This window comes from Acanthopagrus latus, chromosome 15 (assembly GCF_904848185.1).
Source record: "Acanthopagrus latus isolate v.2019 chromosome 15, fAcaLat1.1, whole genome shotgun sequence".
Classification (NCBI taxonomy): Eukaryota; Metazoa; Chordata; class Actinopteri; order Spariformes; family Sparidae; genus Acanthopagrus; species Acanthopagrus latus.
This window is the reverse complement of record NC_051053.1, coordinates 21,788,442-21,808,952: the sequence shown is the minus strand read 5'-3', so window position 1 is coordinate 21,808,952 and position 20,511 is coordinate 21,788,442. Positions and strand designations below refer to the sequence as shown.

Below are 20,511 nucleotides of genomic sequence, written 5' to 3'. Positions count from 1 at the left end.
TCACTGACAATTGGATGGATGTCTGTGCAAAAAGGTGCAGACATTAATGGTTCCCTGAAGATTAATTATAAAAACCGTGATCCCCCCCCAGTTTTGTATTTAACACCATCAACAGTTCGATATTTTGATTTGCCAAACATTTCATTATTTTGCTCATTATTTGGTTGCTGTTATGGTTGACACGTTTCAGGATTCACTGTTTAAAATCTGTGTTCATATGACTTCATGCCGGTACAAAATTCCACTCAGACTAAAAGATGAAATGATTAGATATTATCAATATTACTCTGTTAAAAATGTTCTCCCCATTATTCATAGCTCAGGACCAACAACTTGACTGGTGAACGGAGGCGGTGATTCTAGTTCTGCTGTTGTACCCTGCTACGACAAAATCAAATAAATGACAACTGCAGTTTGTGGGTTGTCAAGCCCCGAGTGTCACTAAAATATATTGCGGTCATTATTTCTCTTGAAAATTCCACAAACTATCCTAAAGTAAGGAGCAATCTTGTTATCTGATATTTAAATCCACTTTTAGTGGTGTGTAAACAGTCAAACCCTCCAAGAGGCTCACTGTTACACTAACTGAAAAATAACATTGTAAAAAAAAAAAAAAAAACATGGTTCCTCATTTCCTGTCTGTCATTTGTTGATCCAACGAAATCATGCTGCTCTGAGTCTCCCAACGCTGGATAAGCTGTGTTTGAATGTGGTCTCAGGAGGGCTGGGCACACAGTGCATATGCAAATAGATTTACAGACAACCAATTACACTGAAAAAACTCTTCAAACAGAAGCCACAGAGGAGAAACCTGCCATTTCTGGACGTAGAGGGCGTAGGGACCGAAAAGAGTTAGAGACACAGTGAGAAGAAGTTTTGATCGTAATGTTTTGGATTATATTATAAAGTGGATTATGTTCTTACTGGGTGGTGACACTGAGACTACGCTTAAAAACACATCTCTATTATGACTGATATGTCATTATGTTTATACGCTATAAATAGTTACCCAGCAATCATCTACATCCAACAGGGAAATTATGTGTTATGTAACAATTCTATATTACATTGATTATTTTTTTTGTGTTTATGTGCCCCTGTTGTATAATGGAATTGAGTTAAAGAGCATTAGCGTTGGCTTCTCTGTGGGAGTTTTTACAGATAGTTAAGCCAATTTTCCAGAGACATTAATAGTGATTAATGGTGCTGTGTTTTTAATGCTATTTGTTGGGATAAAACTGGAGAGGCAGTTTGGTGACTAGACTCGAAAATAGAGCAGAAGTCAATACCCGCTTTCTCCACAACAAGGACAGAATCATTACCATCATGGCAGTTTGGAGAATGACCACCATCTGTGGTCAACAAAGCATGCAGTTCTTGTGTATCTCTACGTGTGTGTGTTTCAGGAGTGGGAGGTGGATGATGGGATTTCTGTGTTGTCCATGACTGTGTTTTAAATTCTCAAATAATATGATTACTCTGGACTGTATTCAGTGCTCAGGGGAGATGGATTATCTGGAAGCAAGTCTGTTGTCTACTGGCTCTGTGAGGCTGCTCCATGGATACAGAGTCGGAGGCAGAGGCCAAGTTCATTCCTATTAAAAGCTGCTCCATGGCGCATAAAGCCAAAAAAGTTCATCTTACTGGGTGTAAAATTGCTTGCATTGTGCCATCCCATAGAGCGTGTACACTAGAGACTTCCACCAGCCAAGCGGCTAAATTCCGTTTTTTTCCACGTGCCAACTTGAATGGGAATTAAACAATTTACTGGTGTGGCTCTTGTAGTCTTTCCAAATGTTATCAGACCAAATCGCTCAAATTCTGAGAGTTATACGTGTAATTTAGCAGGAGTTGTGACACTCATGAAACAGTATCCAGTCTTTAACAGCCACTTCCTTCACAGTGAAGGCCTGTCGGAAAAAAAAAAACGGTGAGCCGGTGTGCTCACATGATGTTGTAACTTCACCATATGGCCACTATGTGACTTCAGATCCTTTATAGTCAGCTCTTTGGGGCTGTAACTATAATTATGCAAAGCAGTGCTTGAGATAAACGCGAACATCATCAAGCTAACATACCCAGAATGAGAATGCTATTACAACATACAGTAACGGTGGTTATTTCACTTTTAACATTTAACTTTGTACACATTGTTGATATTGTTTTTTTGTAATGCATTTTTATCAATTTGAGCATCAGCCTGATAGTGATGTTAGCCAGTTACCTAGCCTAGCTGACCACCTAAAGCACTGTCAAATACAGGACAGTAATGTTTGAACTGCATTTCTTGCTTTTGCAACTTTAATTTTTGGCAGCCAGCTCTTCCAAGCGCCAATTCAAAAACCCATAGTGACCTAACATTGGCTAAGTGCTTTAAATCAGGCTTACGTTTGCCCTACGCTGAGTGCTACACTACTTAGCTTACGTCATGAACAGTTATCCCAGACTCTGGGGTCATAAACAGTGACTAGTGTCTTGAACCGATGATAAGTTGCTAGTAGCTGTTATAGGAGGATGCTGGAAATAAAAACAATAGAGGATTTCTATTATCATGAGGATTCTGGCATCCACTACTACATGTTGAGATGTTTCACAAGATAAGCAGGAACTTCAACCCCCCTGGTGGTGCAGAGAAAATACAATGGGTTAATCGCGGGAGTCTTACGGGATTGATGGTTGTGGGACTGTGGGTGGTTATTAGATGTGATCATGGGGCTCAGTATCTTTTGAGGCGTCATACTACGCTGTAAGTGTTCCGTGCTTTTCAACTTCTCCCCCGTGGGCTGCAAACAACATTCAGCGTCTCCCAGCAGCCGCAGTCAGGATGTGTGAAGTAACCTCTCATAGTGGGAGAGTCCTTGTTTATTCACAGCTACATCCAGTGGTCTTAGTTGTTCCAGTCCCCATGTGTTTGCTGCATACAGTGGGGAAAATACTCATGAATAATTTAGATGAAAGATAAAAATGTATGTTTACGGCTTTGGTTGTTTCATATGCAAATGAAAACATTCCTCTTTCACCTAGGGATGTGCTGTGGATCTGAGAGAAGCAACTGACAGTGCACATGTCTCTCACCTTGGAGACGTTGGAGAACTCCACTGAGATAGTGAAATCAACCAGAAAGCAGTAGAATAGGGTTTCCGTCACGACATCATCATCAACTCTCAGTCTTTTAATGCAACAGCTGCTGTTTCCCCATTTACACTTTCACGCTTTCCAAAAGCTGCATTCAAACACACAGCATCAACACTTTAAAGTCTCCGCATGTACAGTGGGCCAGAAGCTCAAGCTGTCCTCAGGGATCCAGCCATAATGAATGGTTAAGCTGACAGTCATAGGCGAGCAGTGAGGACTTTTTTTGCATAAATCTGGATACTCCCATCACAGCCGTCGGCAGGTCAATAAACACTGTAGTAGAGAGAGGATTGAGGAAAGTGGCAGTGGGGGGGATTTTCCCGACTTGTCAACTCCGTGTTGTTCCACTCATTAAGCACAGTGAGATTAAGCTGGTGTTGAGACTGAGGGGGAGCTGTGGTTCGCGGTGGGTTGGATCGGCATGCATGCAGAGGGAGCAGTCAGAAGCCCGTCATAGGCCTATGAGCAGGCAGGACCGGGGGGAAACAGACAATTAAATCAATAAGACAGCAGTCAGCAGATCACTGTGCCGGCTTCAGCCCCCCCACCAGCACGTTGGAAGAAAAAACTCATTTGAAAATGCTCCTCTCCTATTCAGCTTCAGTATGCTTGCATAAGCAAAGAATAGCCAAACTTTGGTCCTGTGGCGGAGTTATCTGATGACTTGTCAATCCGAACTTGAACCTGTAACTCAAAGTTAATTCGAGTTAAGTAGACACACACAGCACGCTGTGCTTCAAAACAAGGACTTGACCTCTCAAGGTTTCAGGGCTCCATAATCTTCTTTCTGCAGTAAATGACTAAACTGGAATTTACTTTTGAATCAACCATTACTGTGAAAGGTGCATTGGCAAGATTTTAGTCCATAACAGTCACCCAATCTCTGAGGGGATCTTATGAGTGCCAAACAATGAAACTCGGTGTGACTCCCCAGGAAATTAAAAGTATTCCTTCACTTTATTCACTGCCAGTTATCTTATGTATACTTCTTACTCTTTTCCAACATGTGGGGTTAGAGTGTGAGGACCCAAATATTTATATATATACCTAAACCCACACATGGATACAAATATAAACTGTTAAAAGTAAAGGCAACTTTGTTTTTTGTAGAATTTAAGTTCATTAGTTGGCCAACTCCATAAGACTCTGGTTCGCTCAATGCTTGACTTTCCTCACCAGCCAGAAGGGTAGCAGGTCTTTTAGGACGTTATCAATACTGATGCAGCTTTTCAGTTTGTGACTCTGTGTCATTGTGTGTTATCATGGCAAAATGCATTTCTAGAGACACCTATTGTTGCAGGAACTATCACAGGAGCAATTTTGAGTCTTTTGCCAAGTGTTTTTATGTCTGTCTGTGGACATATTTCTGGCAGCACTGTAGTGTCACACCCGTGCAAGACGCAGCCATGAATTCTTACAGGTGTGTAGCTGAGATCAAAATGGGCCAAGTTTGGCACTGGGAGTGGTCTGACCCTTGAGTACCGAGTAGTCACGGCAGCTTAACTTAAACATGTTATTTTCCTAGTTGGTGCTGAATTTTGAGAAAACCTTTATTTGCTTTGGGAGAATAATTGTGGGAAAACAATGTGCAGTTTTATTTCATTTTTTATTGAAAATGTGTACTTTGTATAAAGCTTAAATTATGAAATCTAAGAATCTCTCAAGAATTTAACAGTCCCTAATAAAATTGATCCAGTTTTTAGTGCAGTTATATGATTTTTAACACCGTCTGTGGGTTGGTGTCGACATCCATAGCTGTCTGTCTGAGTACTGACACTAAGAAGTGCAAAGTAATATAAAATCATGAATCCTAGTGGAGCTTTGAACGCACAATATGTCATTTCTGCTGCTAGGGAGCTCTTTATCGAAACAAAACAAAACATTTTCAGAGCCTTGGCTGGGGTGGAGCTGTAAGGCATAGCTGCTACAGCTGCTCAGAGCCGGCTGCCTCAGAAAGGGGAGAGTCAGGTGCAAAACTGGTCCTTTTGGAGGAAAATAACACCCTCGTCACATCTAGTTCTCTGATCATGAGATCAGTTTACCGATGGGAGGAGAGCTCAGAGATCACTGTTCAACTTTTGAGATGGATTGAAAAGTGGATTTATCTTCACTCCTGTTAATCAACCTGACTGCAGCAGTGATCTGAGGACCTTTATGTGTTTACGCACTGTAGTGTTGACCGCTGGAATTGTTGCTTTACGAGGTGAACGTAACGTTACATAGAGGAGGGGTAAAAGAAGAGAAAGAACCAAAATCTCTGGTGAGTGCTGAATTTAGTGAGAGTTGACCTGAATTCAAACACACACACCTGGGTGAATAAATACTGCGCCAGTAAGGCAGATAAACACAAATGATCCTAAATTATGTTTCTCTATTCACAGAGAAAATAATGTTTCAAAGTTTTGTTCCCGGTAAAATTTTGTCTCATTCTCCAACATCTTTATAGTGGGAGGAATGACGGGCAACAAATTAAAACACAAAGTTACCTCTGTGGGTCTGAAAACTGTTGAAATCATTTTGGATAATGCAACTACACAACTCAACAAAATATATGACCAAGGTGTAGAAGATTTTCTCCATTATGATTCACTTTTTTTTTAAACTTTATTGACATCCATGCACTGAAACAGGCATAATAAAAAAAAACTATGTATCTTTAATAAGCAAGCTGCAGAACCGAAAATATCTAATTTTATCTAATTATTATCTAAAGTGTTATCTAATTCCATTTTTGCAGGTTTCTCTCCCCCCTTTGGATGGCATTGTTGTTCATATTATTACGTCCATTCCCTGAAAATAGAAGACTCTCAGTCATTAAGTCATGAAATCCCAAGAATTGCAGAGAAATCTAAGAAATTAAAGAAATCTGAAAGTCAATATTCAACATTTCCCAGAGTCCTCTGTGTGCCTCTCTCCGTCCCGCTGTCTCTATTAATCCCTCTCGTCATTTCATTTTCTCTCTGGTCTCAGATTCTCATTAACACCGCTGCCCTGTTGGCTCTTCGTCTCCTCTGTCGCCCCCCTCTCTTCTCCTTCCCTTTGCTCCATCCATCCCCCTTTTCATGGCCCCTCATAAACAATGTGTAAGATGTGTGAAAGTAACGGGGGGCCGGAGACGTCCAATTAAAAGCGCAATATATTTATTATTTCACAGCTCCCCCTCTCTGCCGTCTCCCGAAGCCCTTCAGATTATATAACAGCTCGGTGTCAACAGAGCCAGCCTGTGGAGGACAAGTTGAGGGGGTCTTCGCCGATGATGCAGCTCAGCGGCTGTGGACTTTCCCCAGCAGCTTGCGTACTACCCCCTCACTCCTCCTCCTCCTTCTCCTCCTCCTCCTTCTTCCTCCCTTTGCCATATCCACCCACCCATCCACCCACCAGCCCACCCTCTCCCTGCCTTTCTTACACACACATACACACATACACTCAATCACGAATGCACAGGGATTGCAGCAACAGCAGCAGCACCGCGAGATGGAGATCTCCGCTGCGTGTGTGAGTGCCTATTCCCGGTGAGTGCAGGGACAAGAGCGAGTGAGTGTCAGTGATGCTTGAATGAGGTGTAGAAGGGAAAGAAGAGGGGGAGAGATCAGGGTAGAAGGCAGGAGGGGGATCTCTGTGAGGACCTGATGAGGTTCTGAGGCAATGTCTTTCTGCTTTTTCCCCTCTCCCATCCCGATAACCTGAATCTTTGCCGGATGTGTCACAACTACTCCAGCTGTCACTGCACCGGCTGCCTCTCTCTGTGTCCTCCCGCAGCCTGTGAGAGCTGCTCCAGTGGCTGGACGGTGCCCTGGCACCCGCTGAATACATGGATGAACACTGGCTCTACAGGGGATCTGTGCTTTCTTGTCCTTTGCACCTCTGATCTGTTTCTTAAGGTAAGAGTTTCCTTTTTTTTTTTGAGGGGAGTTGCACACATATTCACAGGTAATGCAGAAAAGAGTGTGTGCATCATCTGCTCGCCCTTTTTAAAATCTCAACTGAATCAAAGTGGGTATCAGAGGCGTGCGTGATCCATGGCAAAATGCTGTTAAAAGTCTTGGGTTAGTGATGCGTGCGTGTGTATGATCCCCCTGCATGCATTAGATATGGATAAATCAGGGAGGGGGCATTTCTGCATCCAAGCACTGAAAGGTTTAATGACTAATAAGGAGGACACGTCCAAGGTTTTCCTTCACCCCAGATGAAAAGGAGGATGAATGCTGATTTATGTACTTATCATAATGCGTGTCTTTGCAGCCTTTGACAGACGTGCAGTATTTATCTGATGAGGCACGGGCTGATAATCAAGAACGCTGTACTTGTGAATTGCCCGAGCTTAGATAGTGAAGAATATTGATAGGCGCTCACTGATAGAAGACTGTTGTATATTGTACTGTAATAGACTGTCGGAACGATGATCATTTATTGGGAACAACTATCGCATTAAGTGCCGCAGACTGTATGACAAATTCATATGCGATGAGTGATGTGCCCCTCAAGGCTTAATTTGATGAGAGGTGGATCCAGACTTATCATGACTAATGACATGTGTGATCTAGGAAGCTCTGGGGTACTGCATCACATACAGAGCTGCACTTATATTTGCTCTCAGTCGTAGCCTCCCCCCCACCACCACCTCTGTCTCCGTCCCTCTATTTTCTACACGTCATTCCTTGACTACCTGAATTTACAGGAAACACAGACGGGAAACAGCTGTAAGCTGCCAAACACACTGTAGCGTGTCTATCTCAGCATCTTTCTCACTTATAAATCATCTTCTCCATTACACCGTTAATCCTCCGTTTGACCTGAGTACACATGTTTGCTTGTACCCCAGCCCATTATTAATCAATAAATTCATCAGGGTGAAGCACTGTGGATGTGAAGTGCCGAAGCCGGAAACTGTCTCCTCCGTTTTATACCATACAAATGAGACCCACACTGGCAGGGGAGCGTGTGATCACCCCCCCCAAAAAAAGAAAAAAAGAAAATGCCCTCTGCATATCAGCCTCTCCAAACGTACTCTTCCCAAGGATCCATTTCACAGCCAGTGCTCTCATCCAGGAGATAGAGGGATGGGAGCTCCAACTATTCCACGTAACAGAAAGTGCTGCTCAGTGATAAATCTTTTAAGCCAATGTCATAAAGCAAACTTTCACAGGTGTAGCCGGCAGCCCCCCAGTAGATACAGATAGCTCTGGACGACAGCTGGAATAAGACGGTGTGTGTGTGTGTGTGTGTGTGTGTGTGTGTGTGTGTGTGTGTGTGTGTGTGTGTGTGTGTGTGTGTGTGTGTGTGTGTGTGTGAGACTGTGAGGCTCTCAAAATCGGTGTTCAAAAATTGAACAAAAGACAATATAAAAAAAAATCTTGGACCAAAAAGGGGGCTTACGCTGTAGAAGAAAGAAGAGCTCGGTGCTGTATCGAGAGGAAGATTGCTGCAAATGCATAGGGGCCGAACCTATACTTTACATCCGCACAGTGCTATAGGGAAGGCGACACACGCACATAATGTTGTGGATCGGACAGCGGCGGTGGAATCTTGTCCTTTACATCGTGCTCATGAAAGCAACACTGCTGCAGTGTCACTTACAAACAACGAGGGGGGAAAAACATCCTCATGCAAAATAGATACAATGCACGGTAATAATGCAGAGTGCAAGGGGGGGGGGGGCGTGAGCAGAAGTGTCAACCTGTGCTGAATGACGAGTGAAACTCAGTTGCCGCACATACTGCTCAAATGACGAGCTGTGGCATTAAAAGAGACTCCCATGTTTATGATGCACTCAGCTTGTAATGATGGCGCAGAGGAGATTACTATGTTTGAGGAGTGGGAGGCCACCATAATTACATTACTTAACCATTAACGAGAGTGGCGAGACAGTGTTATCCTATGTAAATAACCTACAGATGCACTTGAGTAATTATTAAGTTGACGCGGGCTGACAGGGGATGGAAGGCGATCCGAAGCGAAGCCGTCTCTTCCTCTCTCCGCTCGGCGATGGGGGCATAAATCATGAGTCAGCAGTGTTGGTAGGCCCGCCATAGCACGGAGAAAAATGGATCCAACCCCTCGATTAACATTCTTTACAAACAGCCACGCTTCCTTTGCAACATTGTGGTCACAATAAATCAATCACGATACTGTAGCTAAAGGTATTTTGTTTTTCTCTTCCCTCATACATGCGGCATTTTAGCGTGAGGAACTGAAGGGCAATTGGAACAGACAACGTGGTCTGCCAGGGTACATAAGGAGATTTCAGAGGATTACTTTTGCAATTTTAGAGTCAATGCATTATTCATAATCCTTTGGATAGCTGAGGCCAAATCAGGGAAGGACCTCAGGTCATTAGCAGAGATATCGCTTGCTTTGAGAAGAGGAGGAGGAGAAATAAGACGCAGAGGCGAAGGAGATTCGCGCTCAGCCATCTGAATATATCCATGTGTCACATCAGCCTCTCTGTCGGCCTTGTCTTTCATCGCGCTCTCTCTGGGTATCCGACTTCCAACAATAATAAGTCAGCGAGGAGCTTTTCTTTATTCCCTTTGTGTGAATTACCATTTAGCTGCTTTACATGCCTTACATGGCTGCATAGGAAATTGTATGGCGCTTAGAGGAGACTTCCTGCAGATGTGATTACCTTTTCAGTGGTGTGAGATTGCTACTTCTGACTGTGAAATAGTATGATCCTGTGTGAATCGGCCTCGAACAAATTCCTTTTTTTTATCCGTGCAAGCGCTTCTGACAAACAACTTACGCTAAAAAAATCAAAGTGCGTACTAAGCTATGTTTCAGAACAAATATCACCCCCAATAACATTCAGCTGCTCCGAGATTCCAAAGCAACTGTGTGCGAATTCATGACACAGCACACCATATTGTTCTTGTATAATGAGATTGAGCTAGTTGCTTGTTTGTGTTTTTTTTTTTTTTTTCTCATCTGGCACTGAATGCAATGCGGTGACTAAAGTGACACTAGAAGCATGGAGTTTTCTGGCATGGAGTTTTGTTGTCTTTTAACAGGAAGCGAGATGAACACACAGTTGCCTCTTAATGTATTCTGTTTCATCAACAGTCTGAGCTGAGGGGGAAGGTTACAGTGGTCACTCTGCAAGGTAAAAGACATGGCAGGACTCCCAAGAAATACAACCTCATGCTTTTTATGGCCGTGTGTGTGTGTGTGTGTGTGTGTGTGTGTGTGTGTGTGTGTGTGTGTGTGTGTGTGTGTGTGTGTGCTGGCAAAGGCCTCTCTTTCAAAAGGTGACATCACGGCCCACACACACTGATACTAATGCTGACGCTGACACTCACACGAAGCGCACAAGTGTCCATACGCACACGGCCGTCATTAAAAAAAAAAAAAGCGTGTATCAGTGCCACTCTCAGCTGCTCATGTAGTCATTACGTCACTGCACTGCAGATGCAGACCAGCCTGCAGATCAGGGGTTAATTTAATCTAATCTATCATGCATTTCCTTTTACAAATTTCATGGGAGCAGTGAAAGTGACAGTAAGGAAATGTCTGCTCAGTATAAATTTCCCCACCAGAACAATCACATTGATGGATTTACAATGTCTGCGAATGATAAAACATGATTACTTTCAGACAAGCGGCGGCGCCGTGAATAGGCCGCTAGTTTTGTGTGGCAACAAATGATTCACTGGAGTTTATTTATCGCGTGGCGTCTTGTCATATGAAAATGATTAGCCAGCCCTTTGTGATGTTTCCTTTCAAACCTATCAGACATCATTTCATTTCCTCTGCGCTTGCTTGATATATTTTCATGCTCGAGCTATGAGATGTGTTTCATTGCGGATCAGACGGAAAAAATGCAATATGTCTCATTTGATCATATGGAGCTTCATTTGAAACTGTGCATTGGGGAATGACTATAAACAAACATGGAATCATTTTTAGCTCCTTTGTTTGAGCAAAGCAGTTTGTGATTTGTTACATAATCAGTGTGAATCAAGCGATGCCATTGGACAAATGAAGAACTGAAGGAGAGGATTCAGAATAAAGACAATAAAAGTCTAACTGGCTTGAGAATAATATAAGTTCTCTGAAAATGACTTGAGTACATTTCTGCAACTCTATGGTTTGTATGGAAAATGTTGGTAATTAAAGTGTAAGTAAAGGTAACACTTGTGAGATGTCTGCCCAGGTGTAAGCATCAGTACAGCACTTACTGGGTCAGAGAAAAATGGAAGTTGGAACAAAGCATGAATAAAATATTTATGGTCCGCCTATTTTACATTTTGAGAGCAAAAATCCCCTCGGAATAATGCAGTTGCAGCCAAGAACCTGTAGGAAACCTGAAAAGAACCAAAGCACAACATCTGAACACTCCCTCTGTCGGGATCAATGCTAATGAAGTGCAGCAGACCGAAGTCAGAGATTTTAGTTGAGAAATATTTAAGCAAGATCTGCAAATGGACCATTTTAGCACTTTTTTTTTTGCCATCTTCTCACATCTTACATCAGGTATTCATTCCATCTAAATATAACTGTTTCTGGCCTTGATCTGTGTAGACAGATTTGAGATGGTATATTGTTTTTATTCTTTCCATGGAATGCTATGACAGCGTTGTGGGCATGCCCTGCCTTTGCTGCTTCGGTTGCTTGGTTTTGCTCAGGAAAAAATGGTTATGACTTCCTTTCAGCTGAGACCTTCCCGTTGAGCGCTGCACGACTTTGTTGCCACATGACTAGCTTTCATGGTGTGTTGTGTAATAAGACACGCCACCAAGGCCCTAGAGGTTAAACCAATTTATTAATGATGAGTTACACATAGAAAAATTGTAAGTAATTAGATAAGAAATGTATGTTAATGACTTGTTAAACAAGATGCATCTTATAAATGAAGCACATCAGTCCCAGATCATCATCGTGCCAAGTTTAGAAAGACTAAGGGTCAAGTTTCATTGAGGATCTGTGAATGATTTTCTGAGCATAAACAACTATGGCTTGAATGCGATCCATTTCTGATAAGCTTATTGTAAAATGCTTAAATAAGACCTCACACTTCTTGGCGACTGTTACACTCCCACTCTAAAAGGGAAAACTGTTTCTCATTTACAAATATGCTCAACTGATCTCAAGCCATGCGACAACTTGTTAAATTTCCTATGGTTGAGTTGCGAATCTCTTTCTTGAGCTGTTTGTTTTCTGCGGCCGTTCATAAAGTTGTAACAAGCAGCAATCTGTAAACATTTAAGGTTTAAGGTCAGTTCAGTCAGCCAACACATGGATGAGATTCATGATGAGTTTGTGTTTGGTGTCAAGCCTCTGACCTCGTCACCGCGCTTCAGCATAGCTGAGACTCAGGAGTGATGATAATGAATTTCCCCCAAGGGACTCAGAGCCTACAGGTGGATACAGGTGGAGGAGCCTAACACCGGCTATTATGTTCGAGTCTGGTGTGTTTGAGCCACAGCTGCTGTATGGTCGGTTCCTCTGTTAGGGACCTCAAACCACAGGAGGAATACATTAAATAGTAAACACCTTCTACTTGTGGCCTCAGCCCTGCGGCGGCTCCTGAATATAACAGCTCATTGTGCCGAGAAGACTGTCAAGAAATCTAAATGTGCCAAAATATATCTGAGGAAATGTTATGCGGCATTGATAAGGACGATGACCATAAGCGGGTGGATACACAGCGAGCTTAAATTTGGCGATGAGTGTATCAGTGCAAAGCAGAGAGCAGGAGCTCAGCAGTTCAGATGTAATTATGATATGAAGAACAGTAAAGCGAGCTGTCACATAAACCCATTTGTTTGAGCTGAAATGTTTCTCTAATGTGTGGCTGGATAAGAACTGTTGCGGACAAAATGTAAATGGGCGTCAGCAGAGACTTTCCAATCAAGCCGAGTGAGCGGCCTGTGTGCAGGACGGCAGCTGTGTTTAAACCTGCGAACCTAACGAGCACTGTTAGGCTGTAAGAGAGAGAGAGAGACTGGAGTTTGCAGTGATCCAATGGGAAACCCCCCAAAAATTACATCAGCCAAGGGGGAAATAAGCCTCGAAAAACCAATTTAGCACTAAACATATAATTCTGAAACCTGAGTTTTGCTTTTTCACCACGCCATATAAATCAATAGTCTAAATGTGTCACAGTGCATTTGTAAAACAAAAGCCAAAGGAACAATAAGGTCTGATGCTTATATTGAACAAACACATCTACAACAGCTCAGTTCAATCCTATAGTTTAATGTCGGCGAACACAAAAAACATCTCCTGAGCAGAGCAACGACATTAACTCACATGTGAGCATCACCAGAAGATACTTAGCTCGAGAGTGTTTCATTGAAGCTGACAACCGATATAAGCAGCAGTCAGCGGTGAAAGCAGCCATCTGCAAGCGCTGGCAGAGTTAGCACTGAGCTGAACAGCAGAGACACAAGCAGAACGAAACAGTGAGCAGGGTTGCAGCGTTGCAGCAAGCGTGGGAGCTATTTCAGGGGCATCCGAAAAGTGAGGTCAGAAAGTGAGGAAATTGTATCGAACCAGTGTTTCCCAACGCACAGTGTTGGGTGACTCACATTTGAAGCACCTTTAAGCCAGAACAGACATGAAACTCACCAGATTAAAACATCAGCACAAGTGTTTTCCTTCAGCTCTGTTTCATTAGACAAGAACCAACCAACAAAAAGCTTGTGTCCTATTTTTGAGATTGTTGATTTTTCAATTCTTCAAGTACTGACTCTGTGGGATGGCGGCCGACCCGACCTACAATCCCGAAGCGTCAGCGTTTGACAAGATGGAGAAAAAAAAAAAATCAACTATCTTACAAATGGGAGCTTTATTTACCTCTGCCAAGGAGGCTTGTGTTGTCCCTCGTGTCTGTTTGTTTCCTGGTTGGTTTGTCAGCAGGATTACAGAAAAACTACAGAACGTATTTCCACAAAACTTGAAGGAGGTTGGGTCTTGGCCCAGAATACAGAAGAGACGGATCCAGGGATTTTTTTTTCCAGACTTTAACATCACAAGATTGGCATTTCTAAGACATTTTCATTAATCAGGCATATTCAGGTGGCTGGTATCTATGAGTCTGATGATGGGGTTATGGGATAGGATTGAGTTTGATATTATGATTGATGCAAGGGGGACTGTGGTGCGTTGTCGGAGGTACGCACTCTGCTGAGTGCCATTCTAATTCTGCTGTGCGTATGGCTAATACAAGGCAGGTTGAAAGTAAAGATCATTTTGTGAATTGAGTTTGAGATTCAGGGTCCATTTTAAATTAATTCTGCAACTATGGCGCTTTGTTATGTTCACAACTGCAACAACAAATTGCTCTGAATTCACTGTTATTATGGGTATTGTAGCATGTAGACCTGTTTGCCATGCTACACTGACTGAATAAACAGAATTTCTGCGAAAAATTAGCTGCAGTAATAGAAAAGCGGTGGCCACCACATCAACCTGAAGGGTAGTTATATTACCCAGGAGAGTCTTGTGTTCGTAACACTGAGGATTTGATTGAAAGCGACTTTTCAAAATGAGGATACAGGATGGGCCTCTGGAACATCCCAATCAATAACTTGTGTGAACAGATACAAGCTTTGCACGTATTCACTTAAATAATTGATTGTTTAATCATTTTTTTTATCTTTGTCATAGTAGTGTTAGATGTTTTGTGGCACATTTACTCCATGCTTTAAATTTTTGAAGACAGATCAATGACATTATGAGAGGTTTAGTATGTAGTTACAGAATGTGAAGTTCTGGTCACAGGAGGATAAAAGAATCAGGTTCCTTCGTGCTGGATCACATAGTAACACACAGACTTCTTTCTCTTTGTGATTTTTTTTTTTTTTACAGGAAATATGGTGAGCAAAGAGGACACCAAATGCGTTGTTCTCTCAAATTCGGATGAATCAGATTCAGAGACGGGCCCGTCACACAGCCTTGATGCACAGTCCAGACCAGAATCAGGCAAGCAGCAAGTGAAGAAGAGAAACAAGGCCTTACAGGTGCGTTTTAAGGATATATGCGATGCTCAGAATGAGCATCGGGGAAGACACTCCAGATCCATTTCCTGTAAAGTAACGCACAGAAAATACATGACCATGCCTGCCAGGCGCTCTATTCCAAACGTGACCAAGAGCACGGGCGTGCAGACCTCGCCGGACCTCACTAAGCGATACAAGACTTTTCCTTTCGAGAGGAAGAAAGGACATACATTCAAACATGCTGCTTTAGTGGAAGATTACAAAGGACAAAACAACGGGTTTTTGAGTGACATAAAGGCAGGAGGAGAGGACGGACAACCTATCGGGGAGACTTCTAAATACAAGGGAAAGATTGTGGGGCAGACAAAAGCATTGCTTCACCACACCGATGACAGCAGTGATATAGAGGATTTGCTTTCCAGTGCCAACTGCGTGGACGGACCCTCTTGTCCAGACTCTTCACATTTCTCGGAAGAGTGCCATCCACGCAGCTCTCCTTCCAAAAGAGAACCAGAATACCAGGTGTGTGGGACAAGGACCAAACACAAAGGATTACCCAAAGAAGATATGGACGCTGGCACTTCCTCAAAGCGCCAGCTGGCTAACTCAGAGTTTTCACAGGACAAAACAAAGGGCTCCGGCCCCGTTGTGTGGACCTCTTTGACACAGGTGGAGTCTTTAGGAAGCCCGTCTGTGAGCTGTAAACGGAAAAAGGGTACACAGCTTAACGAACAGCAGTCACAGACACTTCCCCACAGTGCCAAATGCTCTGCACAGTCACAAGGGCAGTGTCGGACAAGGCATGTGTCAGCCTCCTCTAAACTCCAGCAAACGGTTGGGGGGGACGAGGGCTTCCCTCCAAGAGACACGCGAGCCCCAGGCATGGGGAGCATCCAGCAGATAATGCCCTTATCTGAAGACAAGGATATCAAAGCACAGCTGCAGGCCATGGAGAGCCTCATCAGCTCGAGCCAGGAGACCATCAAGGTCCTACTCGGAGTTATTCAGGAGCTGGAGAAAGGTGAAGCACAGAGAGAGGGGTGAGTAAAGTAAGCTTTGCTGTAGATGCAACCAAACATTCATTATGCACTCTGCGTGCATCACAATTCACAGTGTGCTGCCAGGAGAAGGCTGTGCTAAAAGGTTATTCCAGTTTATTACAACTCGAATGGTATATTTTTGTAGCTCAGGCCATCATTTCTATTGGTTATCATAACTTTGTCACCAAGGTGGCTAAAATCTGGGAAGACGACATCAGTACAAGAGAGTTCCACGCCTAAGAAATACAGGCAGACAGTCAGACTGGTTGTAAACAAGCAAACTACTCAGATCTTTTAGAACTGCTTTGTCGCCAATCACAAATGAAAATATTGGCAATAATAATCCAGGAAGTCGTTCTGTAAGCTGTGATTGATTTTTCCACTATGCTCTGTTTTGGGTAATAACAGTTACTGTTTGCCACTGGTTTGTCTTTTGGTTTGACTTTAACGATTGCTTCACTGCTGGTGCCTCTTTCCTCATCTCAGCAATAACATTTCAGCAATAGCAGCGTGTTCCCAGATTCCAATAATTAACTTGGTAAGTGAAATGTTATTATGAAGAATAACAAATGTGGTCTAAACAAAAAAAAAAATAAGTTGTAAAAGTAATTATCCTCTCACAAGACTGTTTTCATACTGACTTTGTGCTTCATTTGTGTTTATACACATCACTTGTGTTAGTTATTCGTCCCCTCAAGGTCCAAAGTGAATACTTCACTCTGCATTAGCCTGGCGAGCGATGGCAGGCACTGAGGGTGTGTGAGTTCAGTTCAGCCTCTGACCGAACTCATCACTCACCAGAGATATTAATGAAGTGAAGTGTGTTTCCCCTCCAGTCAGCAATCAACGACTAATTACAGTTCACTGCACACAGCAGTGGATTTCAGCACCTCCGAGTCTGACTGCTGCAGAGCGAGATAAGTGAAGATAAATCCACTTTTAAATCCCAAAAGTTTTAAAAGTAAACTTTGAGCTTTCTCTCCATTCGGCTCCAGGTCAGAGAAGAATCTGGTGTTTATTCCTCCAGAACCTCCAGCTCTGATCCAGGCTTTCCTCCCAGAGCTCCCCGCACAACACGGGTCAAAGCCTGTGATGAGACTGACATGTTTGCTGAAAATGAGTATTTTCAACTCAGAGGTGTATTTGAATTTTGAATATTCAGGCCATTCATGACGTTAATTTACATTTTGTGGCGCAAATCTATGAAGCAGATGTTGAGATGTTCCAGTGAATAACTGAAAACTCTGATCTGTCAGTGGTGCATAAAATTGCGCTACTGTCAGAGCATCGCTATTGTATTTGTATCATATAAAAATTCAACAATCAAGGTTTACAGGGTTATTTCTGAAACACAGCACAATACATGTTGGTACTTGCTCTCTCTGCATTTTTAAAGAGAGAGCAAATGTGCCTCCAGCTAGTCTTTACGTGTCATATTTCATTAGAGACTTACCTGTAAAGGAGAGAAAGCCTTAACAAGGTCCATAAATTCCTCAAGGCATGTCCACAGCCAGACTCTTACCGCTGTGCAATTGTAGGAATCAATGTGCTCCATCTTTAAAACCCATAGCAACACAAAGCAAATTGTATTTAAGTCTTATCCATATCCAGTGGAGAACAAGGCACCCTAGTGAGGTTCTGTGGAACTTGGATTTAAAGGCCCAATTAGTGCAGCCTCATAACACTTTGCCTTTCATCTCCACAAAACTGCGTCTGCTGTGGCTGTAGCGCTTCCACCGTGTTGTGTTCCATCAGCGTTACTCGAGATTTGCACTCACAGGATGCAAAGCCCAGACACACTCCCCCTTGTTGCTTACAATATAATAAATGCACTATAACTATATTTTTTTTAAAAAAACACGTTGAAATATACAAAATTCCATGCAACTGAAGAAAACGTGCTGGGAATGTGCACGTAACAACCAAATACACGCACTGCAACAGCCCAGAACACTTCCATTTGTGAAAATGTGAAAATATCAAAAAAGATGCAAAGTCACACGAATCCCCCTGAAAACAAGTGCAACAGAAAAAAACGCTGCATGTCCAGTCGCCGCAATCCAAGTGCTCCAGGCCGTCTAGGGGAGCGCTCTCCACAGACTGCAAGAACCAGGACAGGAATTCTGAACACATACTGCGTGACTGATGGTGATGTTTTCCAGTCGGAGAGACTAAGCACATTTAAATCCAAATCTAAGGGTGCACCGAATGATCAGCCACCAAAAAATGTGTTTTAAAAAAGTGTAATTAGCGGTCTCGATCAAAGGTGCCCATCAGATAAAAGCAATACTTTTATTTTTCTCTGTGCTCTGCTGAAATGCAGTAGCATGCTGCAGGGCTCGAGACTAATGGTGTCCCATCATCCCTCAGTGGCAAATTGAATTGATAATTACTGTCTACTACTGAGGACACGCTGACCACAACTGAGCTCATCTTCTAATGCTGTTACTATAGTTTTCTTTCCCTCGACTGTGCTGTGTCGCTGCTTGTTACAATCACTGGCTGCTGGCTGGGCCTGAGAAAAATATGAAGATTCTGAATTATTCCCAGGCAACGGTCAATCTGTCCCCACAGCCACAAACCGCTCGCTGACAGGACTCAAATATATGTTGTGCCGGTTAAGAGGACACTGAAATCTGTATTGATATCAGCAGGAGGAGAGCTAGTTAGCAGTTGGTGAGCAGCAGGGTGCCGTGACGAAGCCCGGAGGAAGAGAGCCAGGCTTAGAGGCAAACTCTCATAGTGGCCAAACTGTGTAGTTACAATGTAATGTGAAGCACTGTAGTTTCCTCATAACCGGGAAGTTGGGCTTCGTGCACCACCGAGCAGCATTCATAGCCTCCAAAGCTGTATCCAGATTTCAACGTGACGTCCGTGGCTGTTGTGTGTTTGGTTAAGGATGCTAACAGCTAATAATAGATTAGATCACAGCTGAACACAGCCGGACAAACAGTTTCTGCTCAGAAGAACATCAAGTGTTTAACAGTGAACTGCAGTTTAATGCAACAAGGCGGTAAATAAATATACTGAAGTATATTTACAAAACATCACCATCAGCCACACAACACGTGTTCTGATCACAATCCTGGCTTTAACAGTCAGTGGAATACTTCTGTTGGCTGCAGATGCAGCGTTTTTCTTTTGCATGTGTTTTTGGGTTTTGTGTGTTTTTGACTTTGCATTTTTTCTATATATGCATGTTTTTAGTGTGTGGAAGTATTTTGGGCAGCTGGAGCCAATTCGGGTGATTGGTTGTGTGAGAGATTACGTTACTTTTCTGCACTTGTTGTCAAGCCTGCTCTTACCAGGAATAATTACATGATGTCAAGTCATTTTTATAAGTAACTGCATTTAGTGTACATGCAGTGACAAAAGGATATTCTATTGGTCCAGCAGGAGTACAGGCACAATGCTTGAAAGGACTGCTTCTCTGTTTACATTGGAAATAACATTATTACAAAATGTCATACTTCTCTTTTTTTTTTCCTCCATGTAGCCAGTTACAAACATGTCTAATATTTCCTGCAAAAGTCCAGCAGGAACAAATACCGCTCATCTGTTTCACATCCTAACCAGTGTGATGAAGTCACACTTGATGTTCAACAGCTGAACACAACAAACGATACATTTACATGTTCAGCATTACAGCTGTGCTGGTTCCTCACTGAACTACAGCATAATAGAAGACGGAACAGCATTTTGCATTACAGCTGTGGTGTTATTGGGTGACAGACAACAGCTACACATATTAGTTGTTTTGGATGATCAAATATATCACAACAGTCCATGGTGTGATGCACATCTAGGTTATACTTAGTTGCCATACAGTTATACATAAGCCTATACCGTTATATGCAGATTTCAGGGTCTCTATCATGCAAGTCATTGTACTGCATCATATGGTCAGCTAATTTGTATCGACTGTACTGTATAATACATGCAAAACACAGCACAATATGCAGTGCTCAGGCAGGTAGAGCAGCAGGCACGTAGTCAGGGGGGTGCGGACATGGAAACAGGAATGATGAGGGCAGGACAGATCCCAGGACAGCTGACGTGGGCAAACAACACAGCAGTGAATCTGTGCCAACAAGCAGTTAGCTTAGAGAACGACTTTCAGAGGTGCCGTTTTTTTTTTTTACCCCCACGTGACGCATCTATGAAGTCATTCTCTGTGTCACTCTGTGGTTTAATTCAGTGACACTGTAGTGGGTCATGAACATTTTACCCTGAATGGGAAACTGAAGTGTTTTTCTTTTTTTTTTTTTGTGCTGAGTGCTTGCAGTGATTATGAATTTAGGTTAATACGCTTTGATTATTAGAGCGAAGCTCTTTAAATGACAAGCATGTACATGGAAAGCCAGGCAGCAGCACAGCACTAGTGTAGACCTTGTCTG

The 20,511-nt window shown here is 42.8% G+C and overlaps 1 protein-coding gene across 4 annotated transcripts in view; it reads left to right on the top strand.

The window, feature by feature from the left end:
• The first annotated feature begins 6,515 nt into the window (after window positions 1-6,515).
• insyn2ab (inhibitory synaptic factor 2Ab) overlaps window positions 6,516-20,511 on the top strand; it is a 79,098-nt gene continuing 65,102 nt past the window's right edge. For 3 of the 4 annotated variants that reach the window (XR_005079242.1, XM_037123530.1, XM_037123528.1), the window contains exons 1-2: window positions 6,657-7,016; window positions 14,944-16,114. Coding sequence is in view for 2 of the 4 variants with exons in the window: in XM_037123530.1 (XP_036979425.1) it covers window positions 14,949-16,114 (1,166 nt within the window). In the remaining 2 variants the exon portion in view is untranslated. The other variant, XR_005079241.1, reaches the window with a different exon arrangement.